Here is a 26,616-nt window from a genome sequence, read left to right as displayed (position 1 = left end):
GGGAAGGCAGGAGAATGGGGATGAGGAACATATCAGCCATGATCAAATGACGGAGCAGACATAAATGGCCTAATTCCACTCCTGTATCTTATGAACTTAACCAGTGACCTCTAATCTCAGCATCCACCAGGATCTTATGTTTTTTAATTAAAAAACATTTTATTAAGGCATTTATAATTTTATAACAATGAACAGTACAAATACAAATATAAACGTAGTGCAAAACATCTCTCCATCTCTTACTAATCCTGCCCACCCTAAACACAAAATAGCACAACTCCCCCTCCACCCCCTTTATTGCTTCTGCTTGACAGTGTAGCTTTCCCCGAAGTCGATTAACGGCTGCCACCTCCAGACGAACCTCAATGTTGACCCTCTCAGGGCGAACTTAAATTTTCTCAAGTCTGAGAAACTCAAGCCATGTCACTAAACCAAACCTCTGATTTTGGGGTCTTCGAGTCCCTCCACGCTAACAATATCCACCTCCGTCTCCTCGCTACCAACGAGGCAAAGGCCAAAACGTCAGCCTCTCTTGCCCCCTGCATTCCCAGATCTTCCAACAATCGCCACCTCTGGACTTGGCGCCACCCTCGTTACAAGTACTGTGGACATCTGTAAATTCCTGCCAGTATCCCCCAAGCTTTGCGCATGTCCAAAACATATGGACATGGTTTGCTGGCCCTCCCACACACCTCACACTTGTTCTCTATCCCAAAAAACATGTTAATCCAGCCCACCGTCATGTGTGCTCGGTGGACTTCCGGTTGCGGCTATGCCCGGGTAGGTCGCACGGTCGGCAGCTCCTGCCGACAACATACTTTTGGGCCCTTTTACGGAGCTCCAGCGGCTCTTGGACGACGATTCCCGGTGTGGGAAGGAAACAGTGAGGAACCCCCAGTGCTGTATGGAGTGGACCAGGAGTGGGGCGATCAAAAAAGCGGCTTTGGAGAAGAGAGGAGAACGGGCGCGAAAAGGCAAGATGGCGGCTGGTGTGGATCATGCAGCGTGGGCCCAGTGGTCACGGGAGCAGCAGGAGTTTCTTAGAAGCTGCTTCACAGAGTTAAAAGCGGAGATGCTGGCCCCTTTGAAGGCTTCTATTGAAAGGTTGGTGGAGACCCAGAAGATGCAGGGGACGGCGATCAAGGAGGTGCAGCAAAAGGCCTCTGACAACGAGGACGAGATTTTAGGCCTGGCGGCTAGAGTGGAGGCACACGAGACCCTGCACAAAAGATGGCAGGAGAAGCTGGAAGACCTTGAAAATAGGTAGAGGAGGCAGAACCTGCGAATTCTGGGTCTCCCTGAAGGCACGGAGGGGTCGGGTGCGAGTGCGCTTGTGACCACAATGCTGGGAACGCTGATGGGCGCAGGGGCCTTCCTGCTGCCTCTGGAGCTGGACGGGGCACAGAGTCCTGGCAAGGAAGCCTAAGGCGAATGAGCCGCCGAGAGCTATGGTGGTAAGGTTCCACCGCTTCACCGACAAGGAGTGTGTCCTGCAATGGGTAAAGAAGGAGCGAAGCAGTAAGCAGTTTCTCCATAACTGGTGGGGGATTCCTCCTCCCTGATCCGCCCACCTCCACATTTACTGATCAAATCCCGCAAAAGTCGGGAGAAAAAGGTCCCAAAAGTTCACCACGAGCGGGAGCTACCAATTAAGCAACCTCCTACTCCTTGGCCGCCACCGTAAGTCCCAGGATCTTATGCTTCAATACGATCACTTCGCATTCTTAGAAAACCAAATGGATACAGGCTCAACCAGTCCAACTGTTCCTCATAAGATAACAAACCCCATCCTAGGATCAGTAAAGTGAGCCTTCTCTGATCTGCTTTTAATACATTTATATATTTTCAAAAGCAAGGAGACCAAAACTGTACACAGTACACCGGATAAGGTTTCACAAACACCACTGTAACAAAACATCCCTATTTGGATGATTCATTCCCCTTACAATAAATATTCTCTTGCCTTCCTAATCACTCGCTGTACCTGCATACTACTTGTTGCGAATAATGTACCAGAATACCTAGATCCCTCTGTACCACACTCATAAGACCACAGTGCGGAAGGAGGCCATTCAGCCCATTGAGTCTGCACCGGCCCTTGATAAGAGCACCTTACTTAAGCCCCACCTCCATCCTATCCCCGCAACCCCACCTAACCTTTTTGGACACCAAGGGCAATTTAGCATGGCCAATCCACCTAACCTGCACATGTTTGGTCTGTGGGAGGAAACCGGACCACTGGAGGAAACCCACGCAAACACAGGGAGAAAGTGCAAACTCTACACAGACAGTCACCAGAGGTCGGAATTGAACCCAAGTCCCGGGAGCTGCGAGGTCACAGCACCAGGGTCCCAGGTTCAATTCCCATTCGAGTCACTGTCTGTGCGGTGTCTGCATGTTCTCCCCGTGCCTGCGTGGGTTTCCTCCAGTTTCCTCCCACAAGTCCCGAAAGACATGCTTGTTAGGTACCTGAACAGGCGCCGGAGTGTGGCGACGAGGGGCTTTTCACAGTAATTAATTGCAGTGTTAATGTAAGCCTATGTGTGACAATAATAAAGATTATGATTATTAGATGCTGCTCGTCTATTCTTCCCATTGTAGTGGAAACATTCGCATTTTCCTACCATTATATTCCACCTGCCAAATTTTTAACCACTGTATCTACCTATAAAACTTTGCAGACTCTTATGTCCTCTTCATAATTTACCCTCTTAGCCATCATCATAAAACACCTCAGACAGTGAAGCACTCCCAGACTTGATAGCTCGATTGTGTGCTCAAGTCCCCTGGAGTGACCAAAAGCTTCTAATAGAGACAAGAGTTCTACCCACTGAGCAACAACTGACATCTTAATGATTCAATGCTCGATTATATAGAGTTCAATTACTTACTGAGCCATTACACAAAACTAAACAATTCAGTATTCTGCCTAAAGAATCTCACTCCTGATAGCTAACCAAATTCATATTTATGATCGTAATAAATATAGGCTAACGCACACTTTGTAAACTTTTCCTGATCATGTTAGCATCACAGCACAAAGTGAAATAAACTTTTGGATTGATCTGCGGTCGACATCATCAGATAGGCATCTGAAAATTGCAGCAATACAACATAAAAGCCAACTGGCTTCCCCAGTAATGGATATTTAAAGTTAAAGATCTACAAACATCACCGACAGCAAGGTGGCTACTTCTATTCGTGAATCATGGAACATATATTTAAAAATTGAACATTTTAATAATCCACGGTCCTCAATTTGAATTTAATTTCTTTTTCCAGAGTACCCAACCCCCCCACCAATTAAGGGGCAATTTAGCAAGCATGGACAGTCCACGTACATCTTTGGGTTGTGGCGCGAGATCCACGCAGACAGGGGGAAAGGTGACCTCAACTTAAATTACTTATAATGATTAACAATTGCTGATATTGCAAGCTGGTGACCGGATCTCAGCCTGGGAAGAAACAGGGTCAGCAAAATTAACCTCAGTGACCCTGTTTAAGAAAGTATAAACAAAGCAGGACGACAGTGTTGGGGAATGAGGAGGTGCCTTGCCATACTGTTAATTAACAACCAGTCACTTCCGGCTGCGGTGATGCGGAGCTAAGCCGCACGTTCGGTAGCTCCCGCTATTTTTGGTCTTTTGGGCTCTTTTAAGGGCCCGCAGCGGTGCTGGTTGGACTTTTCCCCGGGTGGGAACACATCCACTGTGCTTATCTGCCGGTGGATGGACTGGACCAGGAGAGGAGCGGTCAAAAAAATTGGCTTTGGAGCAGAGAACGGTGCGAGGATGGAAAAACAGGATGGCGGCAGGCGGGGAACCGGCAGCGTGGCAGCAGTGGGCGCAGGAGCAGCTCCATCACTGCTTCAGAGTGCTGAAGGCTGAGATCCTGGAACCGTTTAAGGCCTCGCTGGACAAGCTCATGGCGACTCAGACGGCTCAGGGTGCGGATCCGAGAGCTATGGCAAAAGGCCTCGTAGTGAGAGGACGGACTCCTGGGCCTGGCAGTGAAGGTGGAGTCGCACGAGGCCCTTCACAAGAAACGGCTGGCAAGGATGGAGATGGAGAACCGCTCCCGTCGGAAGAACCTGCAAATTCTGGGCCTCCCGGAGGGGCTGGAAGGTTCGGATTTGGGAGCCTACATTGCTGTGATGCTGAACTCGTTAATGGGGGAGGGGTCATTCCAAGGACCCTTGGAGCTGGAGGGTGCCCATAGATGCTGTTGAGGAAGCCCAGGCCGAATAAGCCGCCTAGGGCGGTGCTGGTCCGTTTTCACCGCTTCGTTGACCGTGAGTGCGTGCTGAGATGGGCGAAGAAGGAAAGGAGCAGCAAGTGGGAGAATGCAGAGATCAGGATCAATCAGGTGAATTGGACATGATAAATTGCCCTTAATGTCCAAAATTGCCCTTAGTGTTGGGTGGGGTTTCTGGGTTATGGGGATATGGTGGAGGTGTTATCCTTGGGTAGGGTGCTCTTTCCAGGAGCCGGTGCAGACTCGATTGGCCGAATGGCCTCCTTCTGCACTGTAAATTCTATGAAAATCAGGACTGGAGCGTGGAGGTGGCGAAGAGAAGGGCTGGTTTCAATCGGGCGAAGGGAGTGCTTCACAGGAAGTGGGTGAAGTTTGGCCTGCTACAGCCGGCTCGCCTCTGGGTCACTTGCAAGGACCGCCAGCTCTACTTTGATTCTCCGGAGGAGGCCCGGGCCTTTGTCCAGGCAGAGAAGTTGGACTTGAACTGAAAACTGGGGGGCTGGGGAATGATGTACATAGTCCGGAGGCTTGGTCCTCCTTGGTATCCTTTTGTTTTTATTGGCTGTGTTTGATGTTGCCCTTTTGCTGTTCTGCTTTTTAGCTTTTTGGGGCTGTTATTTATTTATTTGGGTGCTTTTTCGTTTTTTCACTGGTGGAGGGTTGGGGAGCTGTTCGCGGTCCCGCTGGGTCATGTGCCCGTCTTTTTCCCGCGTGTTGGGTCGGGGGACGGAAGTACAATGGAAGGGGTTACGCAGCCCGGGGGGGGGGGGGGGGGGGGGCTGAAGGTACCGGGTTGCTGCTGCAGGGGCCGTAGGGGAACTGCTGGTGAAGGGGGGAGGGGTCTGCCACCGTGGGGAATGGGCCTGGGGGTTTCTGCGGGCACGTGGTGAGCCGAGGTAGAGCTATGGCTGACCGGCGCAGAGGGAGGGGGAAGAACCCCCAGATTCGGCTGGTCACATGGAACATGAGGGGGCTAAATGGACCGGTGAAGCGGTCCCGGGTCTTGGCGCACCTGAAGGGGCTTTGAGCAGATGTGGCTATGCTCCAGGAGACACACCTTAAGGTGGCGGATCAGGTGAGGCTGAGAAGAGGCTGGGTTGGGCAGGTGATTCACTCGGGGCTGGATGCGAAGAATCGAGGGGTGGCGATTTTAGTTGGCAAGAGCTTGTCGTTTTTGCGTCGAGTGTGGTGGCGGACATTGGACGTAGATACGTAATGGTGAGTGGTAGGCTTCAAGGGGAGCGGGTGGTTCTCGTCAATGTGTACGCCCCCCAACAGGGACTGTGCGGGCTTCATGCGGCGAATGTTGAGCCGGATCCCGGACCTGGAGACGGGGGGCTTGATCTTGGGAGGGGACTTTAATACTGTGTTGGATCCAGCTCTGGATCGTTCTAAGTAGAGGACGGGCAAGAGGCCGGCGGCGGCCACAGTGCTGAGGGAGTTCATGGATCAGATGGGAGGGGTAGACCCTTGGAGGTTTTTGAGGCCGGGAGGTAGGGAGTTCTCCTTTTTCTCCCATGTCCACAAGGCTTATTCCCGGATTGACTTTTTTGTTCTCAGCAGGGCGCTAATCCCAAGTGGTGGGGGCGGAGTATTCGGCGACAGTCATATCTGACCATGTTCCGCATTCGGTGGACCTGGAGGAGGGGAAGGATCAGCGCCCGCTGTGGAGGTTAGATGTGGGGCCTCTAGCAGAGGAGGAAGTATGTGGGTGGATCCATAGGGTATAGAGGGGTATTTGGAAGCTAACGATAACGGGGAGGTGCAAGTTGGTGGGGTGGTTTGGGAAGCGCTAAAGGCGGTGGTTAGAGGGGAGCTGATATCCATTCGGGCGCGCAGGGAGGGGGTTGGTAGAAGAAATGGTAAGGGTGGACAGGAGGTATGCGGATGTCCCGGAGGAGGAGCTTTTGAGGAAGCGTCGCAGTCTCCAAGCGGAGTTCGATATACTGACCACCCGGAAGGCAAAGGCGCAGTGGAGGAGGGCGCAGGGAGCGGTATAGGAGTACGGGGAGAAAGCAAGTCGGATGCTGGCCCACCAGCTCCGGAAGCAGGAGGCAGCAAGAGAGATGGGGGGAGTCACAGATGTAGGGGGGAACTTGGTGCGGAGTGGCAGGGACATTAATGGGGTGTTCAGATCCTTTTACGAGGGGCTGTACCGGTGCCCCCTAGGGAGGTGAGCGGGATGGACTGCTTTCTGGATAAGCTGGAGTTCCCAAGAGTAGAGGATGAGCGGGTGGAGGATGAGCGTGTGGAGGGTCTGGGGGCCTCAATCGAGTTGGAGGAGCTGATGGAGGCGCTGGGGAGCATGCAGACAGGGAAAGCACCGGGACCTGACAGGTGGAGTTTTATAAGAAGTTTTCAGATCTGCTGGGCCCGCTGCTAGTGCCCTTGTCTCCCCTGCTCTTCGCGTTAGCGATTAAGCCCGTGGCCATGGCGCTGAGGGATTTGAAGAACCGGAAGGGGATTGTGCGGGGGCGGGTGCACTGGTTGTCGCTGTACGCAGATGATTTGCTGTTGTAAATCGTGGATCCGGCGGGGGGATGCCAGAGGTGTTGAAGATACGTGGGGCGTTTTCGGGCTATAAGCTCAACGTGGGGAAGAGTGAGCTGTTTGTGCTGCACCTGGGGGACCAGGAGAGGGAGATAGGAGAGCTCCCGTTGAAGAGGGCGGAGAGGAGCTTTAGATATCTTGGGGTCCAGATAGCTAGGAGCTGGGCTAAAACTTTGAGGCCGGTGGAACAGATGGAGGAGGAGTTCAGGAGGTGGGATGCGCTGCCACTCTCTTTGGTGGGTAGGGTCCTGTCAGTTAAGATGACGGTGCTCCCGAGGTTGTTTCTTTCTTTTCCAGTGCCTCCCCATATTGATTCCGAAGGCCTTTTAAAAAGAGAGTTAAAAAGAGTATTCTGGAGTTCTTGTGGGCGCGGAGGATACTGAGAGTGAGGAGGGTATTCCTGGAGCGAGGCAGGGAGGTAGTCGGCTTGGCGTCGCCCAACTTGTGTGGGTATTACTGGTCTGCGAACGTGGCAATGATTCGTAGATGGAGGGGGAGGGTGCCGCATGGAAGAGGTTGGAGGTGGCGCCCTGTGAGGCACTGGTGACGGCCCCGCTCCCACTCCCCCCAGCAAGGTATTCTACGAGTTCAGTAGTGGTGGCTACCCTCAAAATTTGGGGGCAATTGGGTGGGGGGGGGGGGAAGGAGAGAGTGAAGGCCTCAGTGTGGGCCCCGTTACGGGGCAATCACCGGTTTGCACCAGGGAGAATAGATGGTAGTTTTCTGAGTCGGCATAGGGCAGGCATCAGGCGGATGGGGGACCTTTCCCTCGATGGGAAGTTTGCGACTTTAGAGGAGTTGGGTGGCAAGTGGGGCCTTCCCCCTGGGAATGCTTTCAGGTATATGCAGATTAAGGCGTTTGTCAAGCGGCAGGTGGCAGAGTTTCCGCTACTGCCGCATGGGGGGTGCAGGACAGAGTGCTCTCGGGGACGTGGGTCGGTGAGGGTAGGATCTCGGCAATTTATCAGGTGATGCAGGAGGAGGAGGCCCCGGTGGAAGAGCTGAAAGCGAAGTGGGAGGAGGAGCTAGGGGAGGAGATCGACAATGGGACCTGGACGGACACCCTGGGGAGGGTGAACTCGCCTCTTCTTGTGCACAGCTCAGCTTAATTCAGCTGAAGGTGCTGCATAGGGCGCACATGACGGGGGCCAGGCTGAGCCGGTTCATTGGGGGGAGGACAGGTGGTGGGAGGTGTTCGGGAGGCCCGGCGAACCACACCCACATGTTCTGGGCGTGTCCGGCGTTGGAGGGGTTCTGGAAGGGGGTGGCGGGGACTTTGCCCAAGGTGGCCGGTTCCAGGGTGAAGCCAGGCTGGGGGCTCGCGATCTTTGGGGTAGCATCGGAGTCAGGAGTGCAGGAGGCGAGAGAGGCCGGTACCCTGGCCTTTGCGTCTCTAGTAGCCCTTCGTAGGATTCTCTTACATTGGAGGGACGCGAAGCCCCCGACCCCGGAGGCCTGGATTAATGGATTGTGGAATTATCCCTCCAGGTAGCCGTATGACATATTAGATACTTGGGTTAGGAAACCACCTTATGAAATTATGTCCAACTGAAGGTATCATAATCCAAAAAAAAAGGGAAGGATTCAAAGGAGTTCCTGCAACAGACCCTTCTAGGTACGAGTAACAAAATAGGAAGGTTGCACTTAGCTGTGACCCACTTAAAAACATTAAAGGTCAGGCCACAGAGCATAAATGGATTTATAGTTCAGTAATAATTCTCTTACCATTCTCTCTCAATTTCTTCCACTTTGTCAGTACAATTCTGATCTACAAAGAAAAAGCAGACATATTACCAATTAAATTGTGATTTTAAACAAAAAAAACACGCTAAATAGAAATTTAAACAAATAATATTTGCTTAAATCTGGATTCAAAGTCAGTCGCAGCATTCAAGTAGATTCCTTGCGCAATATACCATATTAGGTTATGATTAAAAAATAGTAAAAGGACAGAGCAATTCATGGCCAATTGAGAAGAAAATAGTCAGCACCCCCTTCAACACTGTATTCCTTCTCCAACTTGGCCAAACACAGCTTATTCATACATCAACAATGCCCCAAAATCAAAGAACATTATGCCACGCAGATACAAAACATCTGGGGACAAATATCACAGAATTTGAAAGTAAATGGTTACCCCCAAAAAACCTATGAACTTTCTTCTTAATGAATATTTGTGCTTGAAGCAATGACAAGTAACATACTGTGATACAGGACTAACACCTATCATTGTAGGTCAGCACGAATGTGGTGAGGGACAAGCGGATGGCTGCAAGACAAGAAATTTACAGAGGGCCAAGGATCAACCAACAACATTACAATAAGGTGGCCTGGAGATGACAAAGGCAGGAATGAAGGTTTCAGAAGCTGATGTGCCGATGTTGGAGTAGAGACAGGTCATATTACAGAAGGATGGAATTAGGCAGTCTTTCTCGTGGATCCAATTAGCATAGCAGATAGAAGGAAATCAGTGGAGGTGTATAATTGGATTTTCAAACTGCATTCAATAAAAAAAAAAGAAAAGGTGCCACAGGTTAAATTGCAAGAAGATTACACAAAGTCTGGTGATGTTTAGGAAGATAAAAACTATTTCTGCTGGTTGGTGAGTCTAGGATTGGTTGGGGGCAGCCTCTAAATATTACAGCCATACATTCCAGGAGTGAAAATAAAATCACAGAATCATTGTGGCACAGAAGGCCCATTGTGTTTCACCCACTCTCCAAAGAGGAAATATTTCTACATATGAAGAGGTGGTAGAAGTTAGGAACTCTCTTCTACGCACAACAATTGAATGATAGGTGAAATTTGATTTTTAAACTTAGATACAGTAGTCCCCCTTTATAACGCGGGTGTTGGGGTCCAAGACAGCCACCCGCGTTGTATCCGAGCCGCGGATATCCATGATGGGGGTTTAAATTTATTTAAAAATCTATGCTAGCGCTTCCCATTGTGAGTCTACGGGGGGGGCGGGGGGAGAGGGTCAGACCCCCGTAGACTCTCAATGGGAAGCGCTAGCATAGATTTTTAAATAAATTTAAAACCCCCATCATGGATCCAATTAAAATTTCAGCGGCCGGCTCACTTTGATCCGGAGAGGGAAGCTGCTCTCACTGAAATCAGCCGGCCGCTGAAATTGACACTGCCCGCTGCTCTCTCCCTCCAATCCAACTTTTAAGTTTTAATGTTTCTGATTGGAGGGAGAGAGCAGCCTGCATTGTCAATTTCTTTTTTTCTCCTCCGGCTTGCCCCCTCTCCCCCCACATCCTCCAACTAGACCCCTCTCCCCCCACACCCTCCGGCCCGCCCCCTCTCCCCCCCCCCCACACCCTCCGACTCGCCCCCTCTCCCCCCCAACACCCTCCGGCTCGCTCCCTCTCCCCCCACATCCTCCAACTAGACCCCTCTCCCCCCCCACACCCTCCGGTTCGCCCCCTCTCCCCCCACATCCTCCAACTAGACCCCTCTCCCCCCACACGCTCCGGCTCACCCCCTCTCCCCCCCCCCCCCAACACCCTCCGGCTCGCCCCCTCTCTCCCCACACCCTCCTGCTCTCCCCCACACCCTCCTGCTCTCCCCCACAGCGTCCAGCTCGCCCCCTGTCCCCCCACACCCTCCGGCTCGCCCCCTCCCCCTCCCTCTCCTCCCCCCGTCCCCCAACACCCGCAGGGCCCCCCTCTCTCCCCCAACACCCGCAGGGCCCTCCTCTCTCCCCCAACACCCGCAGGGCCCTCCTCTCTCCCCCAACCCCGCAGGTCCACCCTCTCTCCCCCACACCCCCAGGGGGGTCTCCCCCACACCCCCAGGGGGGTCTCCCCCACACCCCCAGGGGGGTCTCCCCCACACCCGCCCCCCCCGCAACACCTGCAGGGCCCCCCTCTCTCCCGCAACACCTGCAGGGCCCCCCTCTCTCCCGCAACACCCGCAAGGCCCCCCTCTCTCCCCCACGCCCCCAGGGGGGTCTCCCCCACACCCCCAGGGGGGGGTCTCCCCCACATCCCCAGGGGGGGGTCTCCCCCACATCCCCAGGGGGGGTCTCCCCCACATCCCCAGGGGGGGTCTCCCCCACACCCCCAGGGGGGGGTCTCCCCCACACCCACAGGGGGGTCTCCCCCACACCCACAGGGGGGTCTCCCCCACACCCGCCCCCCTCCTCGCCCCCAACACCCGCAGGGCCCTCCTCACTCCCCCCCCAACACCCGCAGGTCCACCCTGTCTCCCCCAACACCCGCCCCCCTCCTCTTCCCCCCCCCCAACACCCGCCCCCTCCTCTTCCCCCCCCCCAACACCCGCCCCCCTCCTCTTCCCCCCCCCCAACACCCGCCCCCCTCCTCTCCCCCCCCCCAACACCCGCCCCCCTCCTCTCCCCCCCCCAACACCCGCCCCCCTCCTCTCCCCCCCCAACACCCGCCCCCCTCCTCTCCCCCCCCCCCCAACACCCGCCCCCCTCCTCTCCCCCCAACATCCGCCCCCCCTCTTCTCCCCCCCCACACCCGCCCCCCTCTTCTCCCCCCCACCAACACCCCGCCCCCCCACCAACACCCGCCCCCCCTCTTCTCCCCCCCCACCAACACCCGCCCCCCTCTTCTCTCCCCCCCCCCCCCCCAACACCCGCCCCCCCTCTTCTCCCCCCCCACCCCAACACCCGCCCCCCCTCTTCTCCCCCCCAACACCCGCCCCCCCCCTCAGCAGTGTCAATTTCAGCGGCCGGCTGATTATTTCAGTGAGAGCAGCTTCCCTCTCCGGATCAAAGTGAGCCGGCCGCTGAAATTGACACTGCCGGCTGCTCTCTCCCTCCAATCCAACTTTTAAGTTTTAATGTTTCTGATTGGAGGGAGAGAGCAGCCGGCAGTGTCAATTTCAGCGGCCGGCTCACTTTGATCCAGAGAGGGAAGCTGCTCTCACTGAAATAATCAGCCGGCCGCTGAAATTGACACAACTGACAGTTGGGGTCCATAAGCCCCCCCGCGGTATATCGCGATATTGCGGAGCGCGGTATAACGGGGGACTACTGTATTCTTTTTACTCTTGTTCTGGGATTTGAACCAGGCCCCCAGAATATTACCCTGGGTGTCCGGATTACTAAACCAGTCACAATACCACTATCCCACCATCTCCCCTCAATATATTTTTTGTTATCCATAACGTACCAATCTTCACCTACATTCTTAATACATAAAATTATGTTGCAGATCAGCTATGATCTCAGAAGGGAGAAACAGACTTGAGGGGGCGAAATGACCTACATATGGCAAGTGGGCTGAAGCACAAGGATTTTGGTAGACTTGCTGTGCATTTACAGGGCTTTGGAAGTACTGTACAGTTTTAGTCTCAGTACTAAATATAGGAGATACGCTTTAGCGGGACCACAAAGGTTCACTGGATTGATTAGTGATGGCAGGGCTATCTTGAGTGAGAGATGGAGTAGAATCAGTTTATATTCTATGGAATGAGAGGCAATCACCTTGATAAATTCTTTGAAGTTCTCCAGTATAAATGCAGAGATGCTGTTTTTCTGGCTGGAAAGTCGAGAACTAAGGATCAGTCTCAGGATAAGGGACCGAGGAGTTCTTTCATGGAGGGTTGTGAATCTTTGAAAGATTTAAATTCCCTAGTCCACTCCACTATGTTCCCCCAGAGTATATTTTTAGGGAATCGATAGGTTTTTGGGAATCAAAGGAAAAGGGGTTGAAGGAGAAGTTGATGTCACAGCTTAACCATGATGTTACACAAAAGGCAGAGCAGGCTGGAAGGACACAAAGTCCACTCAGATTCCTATTTCTTATGTTTTAATTTTTTTTAAAATTTCATTTTTTTCCAATTAAGGGCAATTTAGCGTGACTAATCCACCTATCCTGCAGATCTTTGGGTTGTGGGGGCAAAACCCATGCACACGGGGAGAATGTGCAAACTCCACATGGACAGTGACCCAAGGCCAGGATCGAACCTGGGACCTCAGCGCCATGAGGCAGCAATGCACCACTATGCTGCCCTATTTCTAATGTTCTTATTAGAGTACATTGAATCAGCAATGAGATATATCAAGAGGTAGAACAGGAGTGAGTCTTCAGCATAGCTCTCTGCAGGATGCTAAAAATGTTCCCTCATTGCTATAGGTGCAGTAGACAGAAGGACACCATCCTTCTCACAAGCTGGCAATGCTCTCACTTTCAAGCACGTCATTCTGTAAGATTAGGAAGAATAGGACTGGCCTCTTTATCCCAAATGATCCAAGTCATTGCTCATTAAGCCCAAGAGAGAAAGGCCTGCCACAATAAACAGGTTAATCAGTACAAGTTTCAAGAAGAGACTTCTTTTCCTTGGCACAATGCAAATCCATTTAGATGCATTGCTACACCTGAAGTTCAATGTTATTGTACTACATATTTATTGTACTACATAGTTAAGTGGCAGAGTTTAATTGTCATTCTGCAGTCAGAACACAAGGTATACATTGCAAATAAGTTGTTTAATGATTTAGATAAATTATACTTACAGCTGGAAGCAGAGGACTCCAGCGCATTCTTCTTCTTAGCACTTGATTTACGCAATGATTTCTTCACTGCTTCCCGTACCATGGCAGTCCGTTGAACATTCAATGCATATTTATCTACCAACCTAAGGCAGCTGGACCGGCGGCTGGCAGAGCTTTTATGTACTGACCTATGGACCATTCTATGAGTAGCCTGGCTTTCATCTTCAGAGATGCAGTTCTCACCGAGAGCCAAGGATCCCAGAATATTATTTAACTCCTGGCCAACTAAACAATATTCACTATCCACCCTATTTTCTTTTGCAGCAACAGCCTCTGCTATTTTCACCTTGGTTGCTGCACGATTTGGACTCTTGGCAGTTACTGCAGTGGCAGGAGTCAATGTTTCTAAAATGGATCCATTTAAAGGTTTGGTTTCAAATTCCTTTTGAGCCAATTTCATTTCTTCAGAAGAAGTAAGCGGAGTTTTGGTCAAGTTAACTGCCTGACCTTTTTTATGCAACTCCACACTTTTCCTACAGTCATTCAGTGACAGAACAACCAATGGCACACGACCGTTCACTGGGATAATAGGGGACTCACGGTTTTTCTCAGTTTCAAGATTGGCTTCCGCTATTGCACGTGCTGTTGATCGTGTTAAGCGTACAGGATGGGCCTGCTCAATTATTTTATTGCAGCCAGCATCATCCTCCTCAACCGCCCTACTTCGGATTTTTGTCCGTTGAATTGAAGAACGTCTTAAATTCCTTCGGTTTCTAGAAAGTCTGGAGAAATAAAATATCTCTGCATAAATCAGATTAACTTTGAGGTACAGCTCTCAAATGAGGACAGCAAAATTCACATTTGCAATAGTTTTCTTTACACAAATGTTAGGGACATTCCTCAACTCTGGCTCAGTTCCACGAGTTGTAAATTGTTCAGTACTTGTCCAGCATGACAGCACAAAAGGTGATGCCAGCAACTATTTTACCATGGAGGTGAACACATCCAAGCCATGTTCTCACCAAAACAACCACAACCTTGGTTCTAAAAACACTGGCTGACATGTTTTGACACAGGCAGAGGAGTTGAGCAGGACCTCACAAGGGAAAGCTGGTGCAATGTACCCAGAGGAAAAAGATCCATTTCCATGTTACTTGCCAATTGTTCCATAGTGGTCAGAAACTTCTCTGAGCATTTTGTTGAACTGAGTAAGACCTCATCTCTTTTCTTTATCACTATTTATCAGAAAAAGAAACTGGGCTCCCCACAACCACCACACCCCTCCCCAACCTCAGCAATCTTTTACTAATTTTTGCCATTTGATCTTTCAAAGTTAGGATAGATCTGTCTCCAAGATGTCACTAAATTCTACATAAGCACCGTTGGGCTAAATAGAATAATGAAATACAGCAACTCATTCACATCTACAAACATGACTGCAGTTGGATAGGCAACCTCTGTATATACTTCCCTACAGCACGGTAGCACAAGTGGCTAGCATGGTGGCTTCACAGCGCCAGGGTCCCAGGTTCACTGGGTCGCTGTCTGTGCAGAGTCTGCACATTCTCCCAGTGTCTGGGTGGGTTTCCTCCGGGTGCTCCGGTTTCCTCCCACAGTCCAAAGTCATGCCGGTTAGGTGGGTTGGCCACGCTAAATTGCCGTTAGCATCCGAAAAAGGTTTAGGAGAGGTTATTGGGTTTCGGGGATAAGGTGGAAGTTGAGGGATTAAGTGAGTCGGTGCAGACTAGATGGGCCGAATGGCCTCCTTCTGCACTGTATGTTCTATGTTCAGACTCCTAGGATTTACTAAATTCAAAACAATTCCAAACTACTATCCAGCAGACTGCTCAGAGCCAGCAAGCAAGTGGTTCGCAGCCTGAAAAAAGAATTTTACATGAAAAATAGGAGCACAAGTAGCCCATTCGGGCCTTTGGAGTCTGCTCAGCCATTCATTATGATCATGGCTGATCTTCTGCCTCAACTTCAATTTCCAACCGCTCCCCATAGCCATCAATTCCAAGACAAAAAAATCTATCTCGGCCAACAATGGAGCATCCACAACCCCCGAGTGAAGAAATTTCTCATCTCAGTCGCCAATGAGCAACACTTTAGCGTGGGATTGTTTCCCCATGTCCTAGATTCTCCAGTCAAGGGAAACAATCCCTTAATGCTGATCCTAACAAGCATCTTCAGAATCCTGTGTGCTTCAATTCTTCCAAATCACCAGGGAGTATTGGCCCAATTTACTCAACCCATCATAGATCAGGTCAACCCTCCCATCTCAGGAATTAAATAGAGTAAACATTTGTTGCATTGACTCCAAAATATAAATATTCTCCCATAGATATGGAGACCAAAACTGTGCACCGGATATAGAGTAGACCAACATCCCTCTGAACATCAACATTTACAAGTTTTGCATCTTTTAAAACAAAAAATGAATTCTGCTACTATATGTTTACTGAAGAGAATAACCTCTCATTTGTATTACCCCTCAGCTTGTATTCAGACATAGCTTTTGCCAGAAAACCTGGATACATTGCTCTCTTTTAAGTCATTAATATAGAATGTCAACACTCGAAGCCTCAGCACTCATCTTAGCAGCACAACACTAATTACAGCCTGTCAACGTTTGCACGGTGATTGACTCAATTACCCTCTGAAATGGCCCAGGAAGCCACTTAAGTCAATTAGGGATGGGTAACAAATGCTGGTCTTGCCACCAACAGGGTTTAGAGGGAACAGATTTCTGGAAATGTACTCAAGAGCTTTTTATATCACCATGTCAACTGTCAACGGTCCAGCAAGAGATGGTGCAGCGCTGGACTTGGTTCTGGGGAACGAAGCAAGACAGGTGTTCGAGGTAGCAGTGGGGCAGCATTTTAGTGATAGCGACCACAACACTGTATCCGTTTTAAATTTGTCATTGAAAAAGAAAATAGCCTGCAAAAAAAAGAAGCATCTTTGAATTGGGGCATTAAAATAAGGCAGGATTTGGCAAAAGTAGACTGGGAACAGTAACTTCTGGGTACATCTACAGCAGATATAGGACATTCAAAATGGATTTAGCGAGTGTGCAGGTCCAACATGTTCTCTTTAGGGTGAATTGTAGGAGCAACAAGTCCAGAGAACCCTAGACATCTAAGAATATTCAGGACTGGACAAGAAGGAAAAGAGAGGCGTTTAACAGGTACAAAGGGAGCATATCTACAGAGACCCTTGTGGACTTCAGAAAATGCAGGAAGGAACTCAAAAAAGCAATTACGACAGCCAAGAGGGGGCACAAGAAAGCATTGGCGGGTTACAGTTACGGAAAATCCCAAGATATTCCATAAGTATATTATGGGGAAGAGGATAACCAGGGAAAGTGTAGGACACATTAGGGACCATGGGGGTAATCTGTGCGTCGAGCTGGATGACATTGGTAGGGCGTTAAACAAGTAATTCACATCTATCAACACTTTGGAGGAGGATGTGGGTGTAGAATTCAGAGAGAGGGCTTTGAGCAGTTTGAGATAGGGTGCGAGGTGGTATTGGAGGTTTTGACAGGCTTAAAAGTGGACAAACCCCCAGGTCCACAAACATTGTAACCAAGGCTGCAGTGGGAGGCAAGGGAGGAAATTTACAGGGGCTCTGACTCAATTTACATTTCTCTCTGGCCACAGAGGTGGTACCGGAGGACTGCTAATGTGGATCCACTTTTCAAGAAGAGTGGTAAAGGTAAGCCAGGAAATTATTTTGTGACTCCTCAGATAATTAAGCAGCCCGTGTCAAAATGCAGCAAGACCTGGACATTATCCAGGCTTGGGTTGACAAGATGCAAGTTATATTTGTGCCACACAAGTGCCAGATAATGACCATCTCCTACAAGAGAGGATCTAAGCACCATCCATTAACATACAATTACATTACCATCGCTGAATCCCCCACAATCAACATGCTGGGGGTTATAATGGATCAGAAACTGAACTAGACTAGCCGCATTAATACTGTGGCCATCAGGGCAGGTCAAAGATAGGATTCCTGACCGGCTCCAAAGCCTATCCACCACCTACAAGGCACAGGTCAGGAGTGTAATGGAATACTTTCCACTTGCCTGGATGAATGCAGTTCCAACACACAAGAAGCTCAACAACATCCAGGACAAAGCAGCCCGTTTGATTGCTCCACCTTCTACAAACATTCAAACCCTCCACCACCGACAGTGACAGCCATGTGTACCATGTACAAGATGCACTGCAGTAACTCACTTCGTTCCTTCGACAACATCTTCCAAACCCACGATCACTACCATCTAGAAGGACAAGAACAGCAGATATCTGGGAATCCACCACCTGGAGGTTCCCCTCCAAGTTACTCACTACCCTGACTTGGAAATACATCACCGTTCCTTCACCGTCACTGGGGCAAATCCTGGAACTCCCTCCCTAACAGCATAGTGGGTGTACCACACCTCAAGAACAGCAGTGGTTTAAGAAGGCAACTCACCATCTTCTGAAGGGCAACTAGGGATGGGCAATAAATGCTTAACTAGCGACGCCCACATTTCATAAATGAATTTTAAAAAACAGACAAGTGAGTCTCACATCAGTGATAGTTATTTGAGAAAATTCTGAAGAATCAATCTCCCTTGGATTTAATCAGGGGCAGTCAGCATGGCTTTGTCAGAGGGAGGTCATGCTGAACAAATTTGATTGAATTTTTCAAGGAGGTGACCAGGTGTGTAGATGAGAATAATACAGTTGATGTCGCTCGAAGATTGGCTGGGTGGTTGAAAGTGAAGAAGGTGGTATTGGGTTACAGGAAGTAGACACTGATTGGTCAGATGGGCACATCAGTGGCAGATGGAATTTAATCCTGAAAAGTGGAGGTGATGCACTTTGTAAGGAGTAACACAACAAGGGAGCAATCATTGAAATGCACAAGGAAGCTCAGAGGATTAGAGGGATCTTGGGGTGCTTGCCCACAGATCCCCAAAGATGGTAGGACAAGTTAAGAAGACAGTTAAGAAAGAATATAGGACACGTGCCTTCATTAGTTGTGGCATAGAATACAAGAGCAGTATGTTGAAGCTGTACAGGACTTTGGTTAGGCCACAGCTGGAGTAGTGTGCGCAGTTCTGGCCACTGCACTATAGGAAGGATGTGCTTGCACTAGAGAGGATGCAGAGGAGAGTCATCAGAATATTGCATGTCTGTGATGGAGCATTTTATCTATGAAGGGAGGTTGGATAAGCTCTGGTTGTTTTCTTTGGAGCAGAGAAGACAGAGGGGATCTGATTGAAGTGTATACGATTATGAGGAGCAAAGAAACAGCTGTCCCCCTTAGTTGAAGGGTGAATAACCCTTCAGGAGGCATAATTGTACGGTGAAAAGTAAGTTGGAGGTATAGGTGGGATTTGAGGAAGTTTCTCTTCACCCAGAGGATAGTGGGAATCTGGAGTGCACTGCCTGGGAGGGTAGTTGAGGCAGGAAACTTCAATCTTTAAAAAGTAATTGGACGATCACTTGAAACTCCTTAACATTCAAGGCTATGGGCTAAGTGCTGGGAAGTGGAATTAGACCACTAAAACTTTACCTTTACAAAAAAAAAACTGAAATCATATCAATCTGTTCCGAGTGATTAATGCCTTCAAACGATACCATATTTCACTAACACGGCTTACCTCTTACTGAAATCTTGGGCCGCAGATGGACGTCTCCTACGCCTCTTTCTCTCTGAAGGTGTTTTGGGCATCAACTCGGGCTCTGCATTAAAATCACTGAAAAACATTTCAATTTGTGTAGTAAAACCCATCTCTATTCAATGTTATGATGTAATTGGGATTATCGAGACATGGCTCCAAGGTGACCAAGGATAGGAACTATACATGGAGCGCTATTCAGTTTTTAGGAAGGACAGACAGAAAAGAAAAGGTGGTGGAGTTGCAGTGTTGATTAAAGAAGATATTGATACAATATTGCGAAAGATACGAATACAGATGATGTGGAATCAATCTGGGTCGAGCAGAGAAACATCAAGGGGGAAAAAAAAAACATTCACAGGGATGGTATACAAACCACCAAACTGCAGTGCTAATGTTAGGAATAGTACTAGACAGGAAATCAGAGATGCGCGTGATTAAAGGTACATCTGTGGGTCACGCCAAAGCATCTCTACATTCTCCTCACAGCTCACCCTCCCACCCAACTTTGTATCATCTGCAAATTTGGAGAAAATACATTTAGTTCCCTCGTCCCACCCAAATAATTAACATATAATGTGAACAATTGGGGTCCGAGCACATATCCCTGTGATACCCCACCAATTCCTGCCTGCCAAACAGAAAAAGACCCATTTATTCCAACTTTTTGCTTCCTTTTTTCAATTAAAAAAAATAAATTCAGTGTCCCCAATTATTTTTTTCCAGGCCCCGGGTCACTGTCCTTGTGGAGTTTGCACATTTTCCCCATGACTGCGTGGGTTTCACCTCCACAACCCAAAAGATGTACAGGGTAGGTGAATTGGCCATATTAAATTGCCCCTCAAGTGGGTGCGAGGGTGGGAGGGTGAGCTGTGAGGAGAATCCAGCAGGATTTGGACAGGCTGAGTGAGTGGGCACATACAGTATAATGTGGATAAATGAGGTTCTCCACTTGGTAGCAAAAATAGGAAGGCAAATTATTATTGGAATGGATGTAAATTGAGAGAGGTGGATACTCAGCAAGACCTTGGTGTCCTCACGTATCAGTCACTGAAAGTAAGCGTGCAGGTACAGCAGGCAGTAAAAGGTGGCAAATGGTATGTTGGCCATCATAGAGAAAGGATTTGAATATAGGAATAGAAAGGTTTTACTGCAAATGTATAGAGCATTGGTGAGGCCACACCTGGAGTATTGTGCGCAGTTTTGGTGTCCTTATCAGAGGAAGGATGTTCTTGCTATGGAGGGAGTGCAGCGAAGGTTTACCAGGCTGATTCCCGGGATGGCAGGACTATCATATGAGGAGACACCAAGTCAGTTTGGATTATATTAATTGCAGTTTAGAAGAGCGAGAGGGGATCTCATATAAACTTACAAAATTCTAACAGGATTAGACAGGGTAGATTCAGAAAGAATGGTGGCGATGCTTGTGCTCCCCACGATAGCAGTGTGCATCATTACCTGTTCAATACCACAGCGAGATTCAGGGTCCGAACAGAGCTATAATGATTGCACAAGGACTTTTCAAAATGGACAATGTGAATCTTATCAGTGGGGAGATTGTACATACTTTGCTGAAGACTCATAAGCTCGTTGGTTGTAGGCCACATGTAGATGAACATTATTTGTGACAATAGCACATTTAACATATTAATGCGTATCAAAGGCACTTAAGAGCGATACAAATAAAAAGATTTTAAATATAATCACCTAAACCACAGAAGGAGAAATTAGATCAGCAAGTAAAAGCTTGATGAAGGAAGTGGTTTTATGGAAGATTTTAAACAAAAGAATTTAAAAGACAGAGTTTAGAGAGGCAATTCTGAAGTACAGCAGTCAATTAAAAATCGGGGATGCACAAAATTGGAGAATCAGAAATCTGCAGCAACTACACAAAGAAACGGCACCATGGATTTCCCCATCACTTTGATGCTGGAGTATTCACCCCCACTCATGTGTTGGGATTCAGTTTGCAAGTTCAGAGACCGGCTTTCAGATTGTTCTAAGCTTGGGATGACCCATGGAGTGGTTCCCATGCTCAGCTGGCTATCAAGTGCTGCCTCTGGTATCTGGAAATCCTGTATGCTAGCCACATGCTCTAATGAGCATGTAGCTCTAATGAGCATGTCCTCAATGTCAGGTATGTTGCACTCTGCAAGAATCGGTGTTGGGATTTTGTCCTGCCACCTGATGTTGCAAAACAGATCAGTGAAGATGGAATGCTGTGTCTGATGTCATTAGGTTGCCCAAGTCATACACCCATAAGAGTGGTGCAAGAACCACTGCCTGGTAGACTTTGACCTTTATTCAGAATATGAAAATGAAATGAAAATCACTTGTGAAAAGTAGGCTTCAAATGAAGTTATTGTGAAAAGCCCCTAGTCGCCACATTCCGGCGCCTGTTCGGGGAGGCTGGTACGGGAATTGAACCGTGCTGCTGGCCTGCCTTGGTCTGCTTTCAAAGCCAGTGATTTAGCCATGTGCTAAACCAGCTTTAAGTGAGCCTGCCAAACGCAGAGCATGCTTTTACCAGGTGATGGGCGATTTAGTAATTTAACATAGCTATTCAGAGAGTATACTCCTAGATAGTAAAACTTCTGAACAAAAGGAGCTGGGTTGTTGATAGCAACTGTGGGGTATTGGACAATGTGGCCAGGGACAGATTGATGCAAGATCTCTTTTTCTTCCCCAGATTTGTCAGACCAAGGTTAGGGAAAAGCAACCAACAAGCAGCTAAATGTAATTTAGAATATTACTACAAGGTGGCACAGTGGCTAGCACTGCTGCCTCATGGCGCTGAGGACTCTGGTTCGATCCCAGCCCCGGGTCACTGTCTGTGTGGAGTTTGCACATTCGCCCCTCGTCTGCATGGGTCTCACCCCCCAAAAGATGTGCAGGACAGGTGGATCAACAATGCTAAATTGCCCCTAGATTAAAAAAATAATAATTGGGGACTTAAAGAATATGTACTATGAGAGCAAAGTTACCCACAAACAAGAGTTCATTCAATAGCTGTTCAGTATCCTTTGTGCAGGCTTTAATCCTTTGTAAATTAGATATTGCCCGATTGAATGTGTACTCCTGTGTCAAGATCTTGGGAGGGCACACTGGACATTGTTTGCCATATACTTCTCAGCCAGAGCTGGAGGCAAGACACAGCCTTATTGTTGACAGTAGGGGCACCTGATGACATATCACTTTGCATCCTGCCAGACATTATAGTATTGTAAAATGAGCAAATTACACAAACCGATTGCGGCAGGGACCAAACACAATTCCTTCCTCCCAATATTCGGAGGAAGTTTCTCTGCATCTGATATTCGATGTCAGACAAGCAGTGAGACACATCATAGCAACCGAGGGGTGTAGGAGAGGTGCTAGTAATATAGAGCTGAGTGTTGTCTGCCTAATGTAATGGAACCTAACGTGTTTTCTATTTTTGAAGTGTAGCTGAGAAATAGAAGAGGGCCAAACAGGATTGCTTCCTGCAAAATAGCAGAGTTACAAACATTGCTATTCTTCACAGCAAGTGCCAACAATGTGTATATATCCAGTTGCTAATCCTAACCCAATTGCTCGACTGCAAGACAAAATGACATTACAGCCACAGATAGCAATACCAAATTTGATTTTTGTGGAGGAACACAGTTGCATTTTAAAAGAGGGGTGTTCAGATGGATTCTTGCATCAAAGAGAGGAGTGGTTCAAGCAGTAGACACAATATGGCTGCTTGGCGAATCAATGGTGGTGCTGTTTGATTGCAATGCTGCCGGTAAATTTTTGCTGCTGTTGTTATTGTTGTGTTTTGAATTTTGCATAAAGTGATGCCTTAATTCAGCCTTTAAGGCCATAGGAGCAGAATTAGGCCACTTGTCCCATCAAGTCTGTTCCGCCATTCAATTATGGTTGATATTTTCTCATCCCCATTATCCTGCCTTCTCCCCATAACCCCATATTAATCAAGAACCTATCTATCTCGGTCTTAAAGACACAGTGAATTGGCCTCCACAGCCTTCTGTGGCAAAGAGTTCCACAGATTCACCACCCTCTGGCTGAAGAAATTCGTCCTCATCTGTTTTAAAGGATTGTCCTTTTAATCTGAGATGGTGTCCTCTGGTTCTAGTTTTTCCTACAAGTGGAAACATCCTCTCCACATCCACTCTATCCAGGCCTCACAGTATCTTGTGCGTTTCAATAAGCTCCCCTCTCATCCTTCTAAACTCCAACGAGTACAGACCTAGAGTCCTCAAATGTTCCTCATACGACAAGTTCTTAATTCCAGGGATCATTCTTGTGAACGTCCTCTGGACCCTTTCCAAGGCCAGCACATCCTTCCTTAGATATGGGGCCCAAAACTGCTCACAATACTCCAAATGGGGTCTGACCAGAGCCATATACAGTCTCAGCAGTACATCCCTGGTCTTATATTCTAGCCCTCTTCACATGAATGCTAACATTGCATTTGCCTTCTTAACTGCCGACTTAACCTGCACGTTAACCTTAAGAGAATCGTGAACAAGGACTCCCAAGTCCCTTTGCGCTTCTGCTTTCCGAAGCATTTCCCCATTTAGAAAATAGTCTATGCCTAGATTCCTCCTTCCAAAGTGCATAACCTCACACTTTTGCACATTGTATTTCATTTGCCACTTCATTGCCCACTCTCGTAGCTTGTCCATGTCCTTCTGCAACCCCCTTGCTTCCTCAATACTACCTGTCCCTCTACAGACCTTTGTATCATCTGTAAACTTAGCAACAGTGCCTTCACTACCTTCTTCCAGATCATTAATGTATATTGTAAAACATTGAGGGCCCAGCACAGACCCCTGAGGCACATCACTAGTCACAGACTGCCATCTTGAAAAAGACACCTTTATCCCCACTCTGCCTTCTGCCAGTCAGCCAATCCTCAATCCATGCCAGGATCTTATCTTTAACATCATGGGCTCTTAACTTATTTAACAGTCTCCTATGCGACACCTTGTAAAAGGCCTTCTGGAAATCTAAATAAATCACGTCCACTGGTTCTCCTTGGTCTAACGTCCTTGTTATCTCCTCAAAGAACTCGAACAGATTTGTCAGGCACTACCTCCCCTTGACAAAGCCGTGCTGACTCAGTCCTATTTTACCATGCACTTACAAGTGCTTTGTGATGTCATCTTTGACTTTAATAAACAAATCTTTTAATGATATATTGAACCAAATGCCAGTTGAAATTCAGCTTTGTTCTTAATGATGTGAAATGATTAGTCTCAGTTTTTTTTAAATTCACCAATCTTAGCAAAATATTTTGAATAACCTACCAAATAGGCTGGTGGTCAAAAGCAAGTTATGGAGTTATACAAAATCTAAACTTCAAATCAGTGCAGATTCAAGGATCAGTTCTGTGGCTAACCACACCACTCCCCACCCCACCCCCCCAAAAAATTTTTATATTTGACTGAGGCTAAACTGACAGTATATCAAAACAAGAGACATAACATGGAATTTGCTATGTCCCAAAGACAACTTTTACCTGATAAACATCTTCTTGGCTTCCTCCTGGATTTCTTCCAGCCATACTGTATTTTCTTTGAAATGGTCAAGAACATTATTGAGCTTTCCACTTAAATACTGCAGCAGGTTATCAGTATCCACCATTATGATTGCTGTTCTAGAAGCCATGATGTCACTGAATGACAAAAAAAGTCAATTAAAGTTTTGTTTGCTAAATTAAGTGATTTACATTACCCAGTTTCATTTATAATAATAATCTTGATTGGCACAAGTAGGCTTACATTAACACTGCAATGAAGTTACTGTGAAAAGCCTCTAATCGCCACACTCCGGCAGTGCCTGTTTGGGTACACTTAGGGAGAATTCACGATGTCCAATTCACCCAACAAGCATGTCTTTCAGGACTTGTGGGAGGAAACCGAAGGAAACCCACGCAGACATGGGGAGAACGTGCAGACTCCGCACAGTGACCCAAGCCAGGAATCGAACCTGGGACCCTGGCGCTGTGAAGCAACAGTGCTAACCACTGTGCTTTCAAGTCCTGGAATATGTGCCAATGTACAGTGCGACAGCCTTCTTGACAAAAATAAAAACATCACATCATCCAAGAACTATTGTCATGAACAATTGCCAGCACTTAGCTAACCTATCACAATCAAGGAACAGTTAAAGCACAAAATACAGAGTCAGCCTTGGTTCAGTGAACTTCTTGCCCGAGTCAGTACATCATGGAATCAAGATCCAGGTGACTCCAACATCACCTCAGCATAGTAATAAAAGAATTATGCTCCGGGTGAATTGACATAATCCCGTGCGAGGTTAAGCCTGTTGCAGTTTAAGCTGGTGCACTGGGTTCATATGACGTGGGCTCGTATGAGAAGGTTGCTCCCGTAGGTAGAAGATGCGAGAGGTGCAGGGGAGGGGGAAGGTGGGGTTTGGTCTTGCCTGAAGCTAGGGGGATTCTGGACCTTGATCTTTGAGACATCAGAGATCGCAGGGCTGAGGACTGTGCATGCCCATAGGTGGCAATCCTCAGAGTTACTAAAGGGGAGGGGGGCCGATGTCGTGGCCTTCACCACTCCGATTGCCTGGCAACGAATTCTATTGTGGTGGAGGTCGGCGGTGCCACCAAGGGTGTTGGTATGGTTGGAGGATTGACGGAGTTCCTACAACTGGAAAATATTAAGTTCACTTTTAATGGGTCAGAGGAAGGATTTTAAGCAAGATGGAGGCTCTTCTGTTCTCTATTCAAGAATCAGTTTGTCGCCAATGGCTGGGGTGGGGTTGTTGTGTTAGTTAAGGGGAGAAAATGGGGAAAATGACAAACTGTAGTTTGGTTGTGTCATGTGGTGTCTTTGGAGGACTGTGATTCATTGATTATGTTTAGAATAAAATATATTTTTTAATAAAGCATACTAAGAGCATACCGTATAAACATTGATAAGGTCTTTCAGGCGACTCATTAAACTGACCATCTCTCTTCTCAGGTGATATATAACGGATCCACAGACACTATTCAACAAAGGACAACCACAACCAACACTACCAAAAGAAAGATTATGTAAAATACCCAAAATCAGTAATGAAAATCTTATGTACACTGACTGACCTCCAATTTTCCTTACATTACAACAACTCCCCAAGGTTGTGAAATATTTGGGAATATACAAATCAAGATTTTTTATTTTTTTTTTAAATTTTATAACTTTGCTGCACATGTTAAAGAAGTGCTACGAGGACTTCCGGTGGCGCTAGCAAGCGGAGTGGCTGCGTCAAGTAGAGGCTCCCGCCGGTCCGCGATTCTTCGGACTTTTACGGGGGGGTTTCCTCATGGTTCTTTCTTCCCACGAAAAGGGAAGGGTTTTTCGGCCTTTGGGGCCTGAGGGACGGGCGTCGGGTCGGTCCAGTTTGGAGCCGGTGAGGAGCCTCGCGGGAGTGACCTGCGGCCGGAGCGGGAGGCATCGACCCAGAGGTCGGATGCGTGGGTGGAGCTTGACACAAGGCGAGGCAATCGAGGTGGCAGGCCTGAGTCCAGAACGCGATGTATTGGGGGACGAGAGCACACTGGGTGGCTCCCACTGAAAATGGATCTTTGAGGAGTTTGAAGTCCAGTCCCCGAAGGAAGAGATTTTCTGACTTTGGAATTTTTGGGAAAACATTTGTGAAA

At 48.2% G+C, this 26,616-nt stretch overlaps 1 protein-coding gene across 7 annotated transcripts in view; it reads right to left on the bottom strand.

Moving 5' to 3' along the window:
* LOC119971707 (inner centromere protein A-like) overlaps positions 1-26,616 on the bottom strand; it is an 80,039-nt gene that overhangs the window by 43,115 nt on the left and 10,308 nt on the right. For 6 of the 7 annotated variants that reach the window (XM_038807624.1, XM_038807623.1, XM_038807621.1 and 3 more), the window contains exons 2-5: positions 24,469-24,624; positions 18,942-19,037; positions 13,298-14,058; positions 8,530-8,572 (exon numbers count right to left, since the gene is read on the bottom strand). In XM_038807624.1, coding sequence (XP_038663552.1) covers positions 8,530-8,572; positions 13,298-14,058; positions 18,942-19,037; positions 24,469-24,617 — 1,049 coding nt within the window. In that variant the 5' untranslated portion in view covers positions 24,618-24,624. The remainder of the gene's footprint in view (positions 1-8,529; positions 8,573-13,297; positions 14,059-18,941; positions 19,038-24,468; positions 24,625-26,616) is intronic. The other variant, XM_038807625.1, reaches the window with a different exon arrangement.

This window comes from Scyliorhinus canicula, chromosome 9 (assembly GCF_902713615.1).
Source record: "Scyliorhinus canicula chromosome 9, sScyCan1.1, whole genome shotgun sequence".
NCBI lineage: Eukaryota > Metazoa > Chordata > Chondrichthyes > Carcharhiniformes > Scyliorhinidae > Scyliorhinus > Scyliorhinus canicula.
The sequence above is the reverse complement of the archived record's forward strand: the minus strand, read 5'-3'. Positions and strand labels throughout refer to the sequence as shown.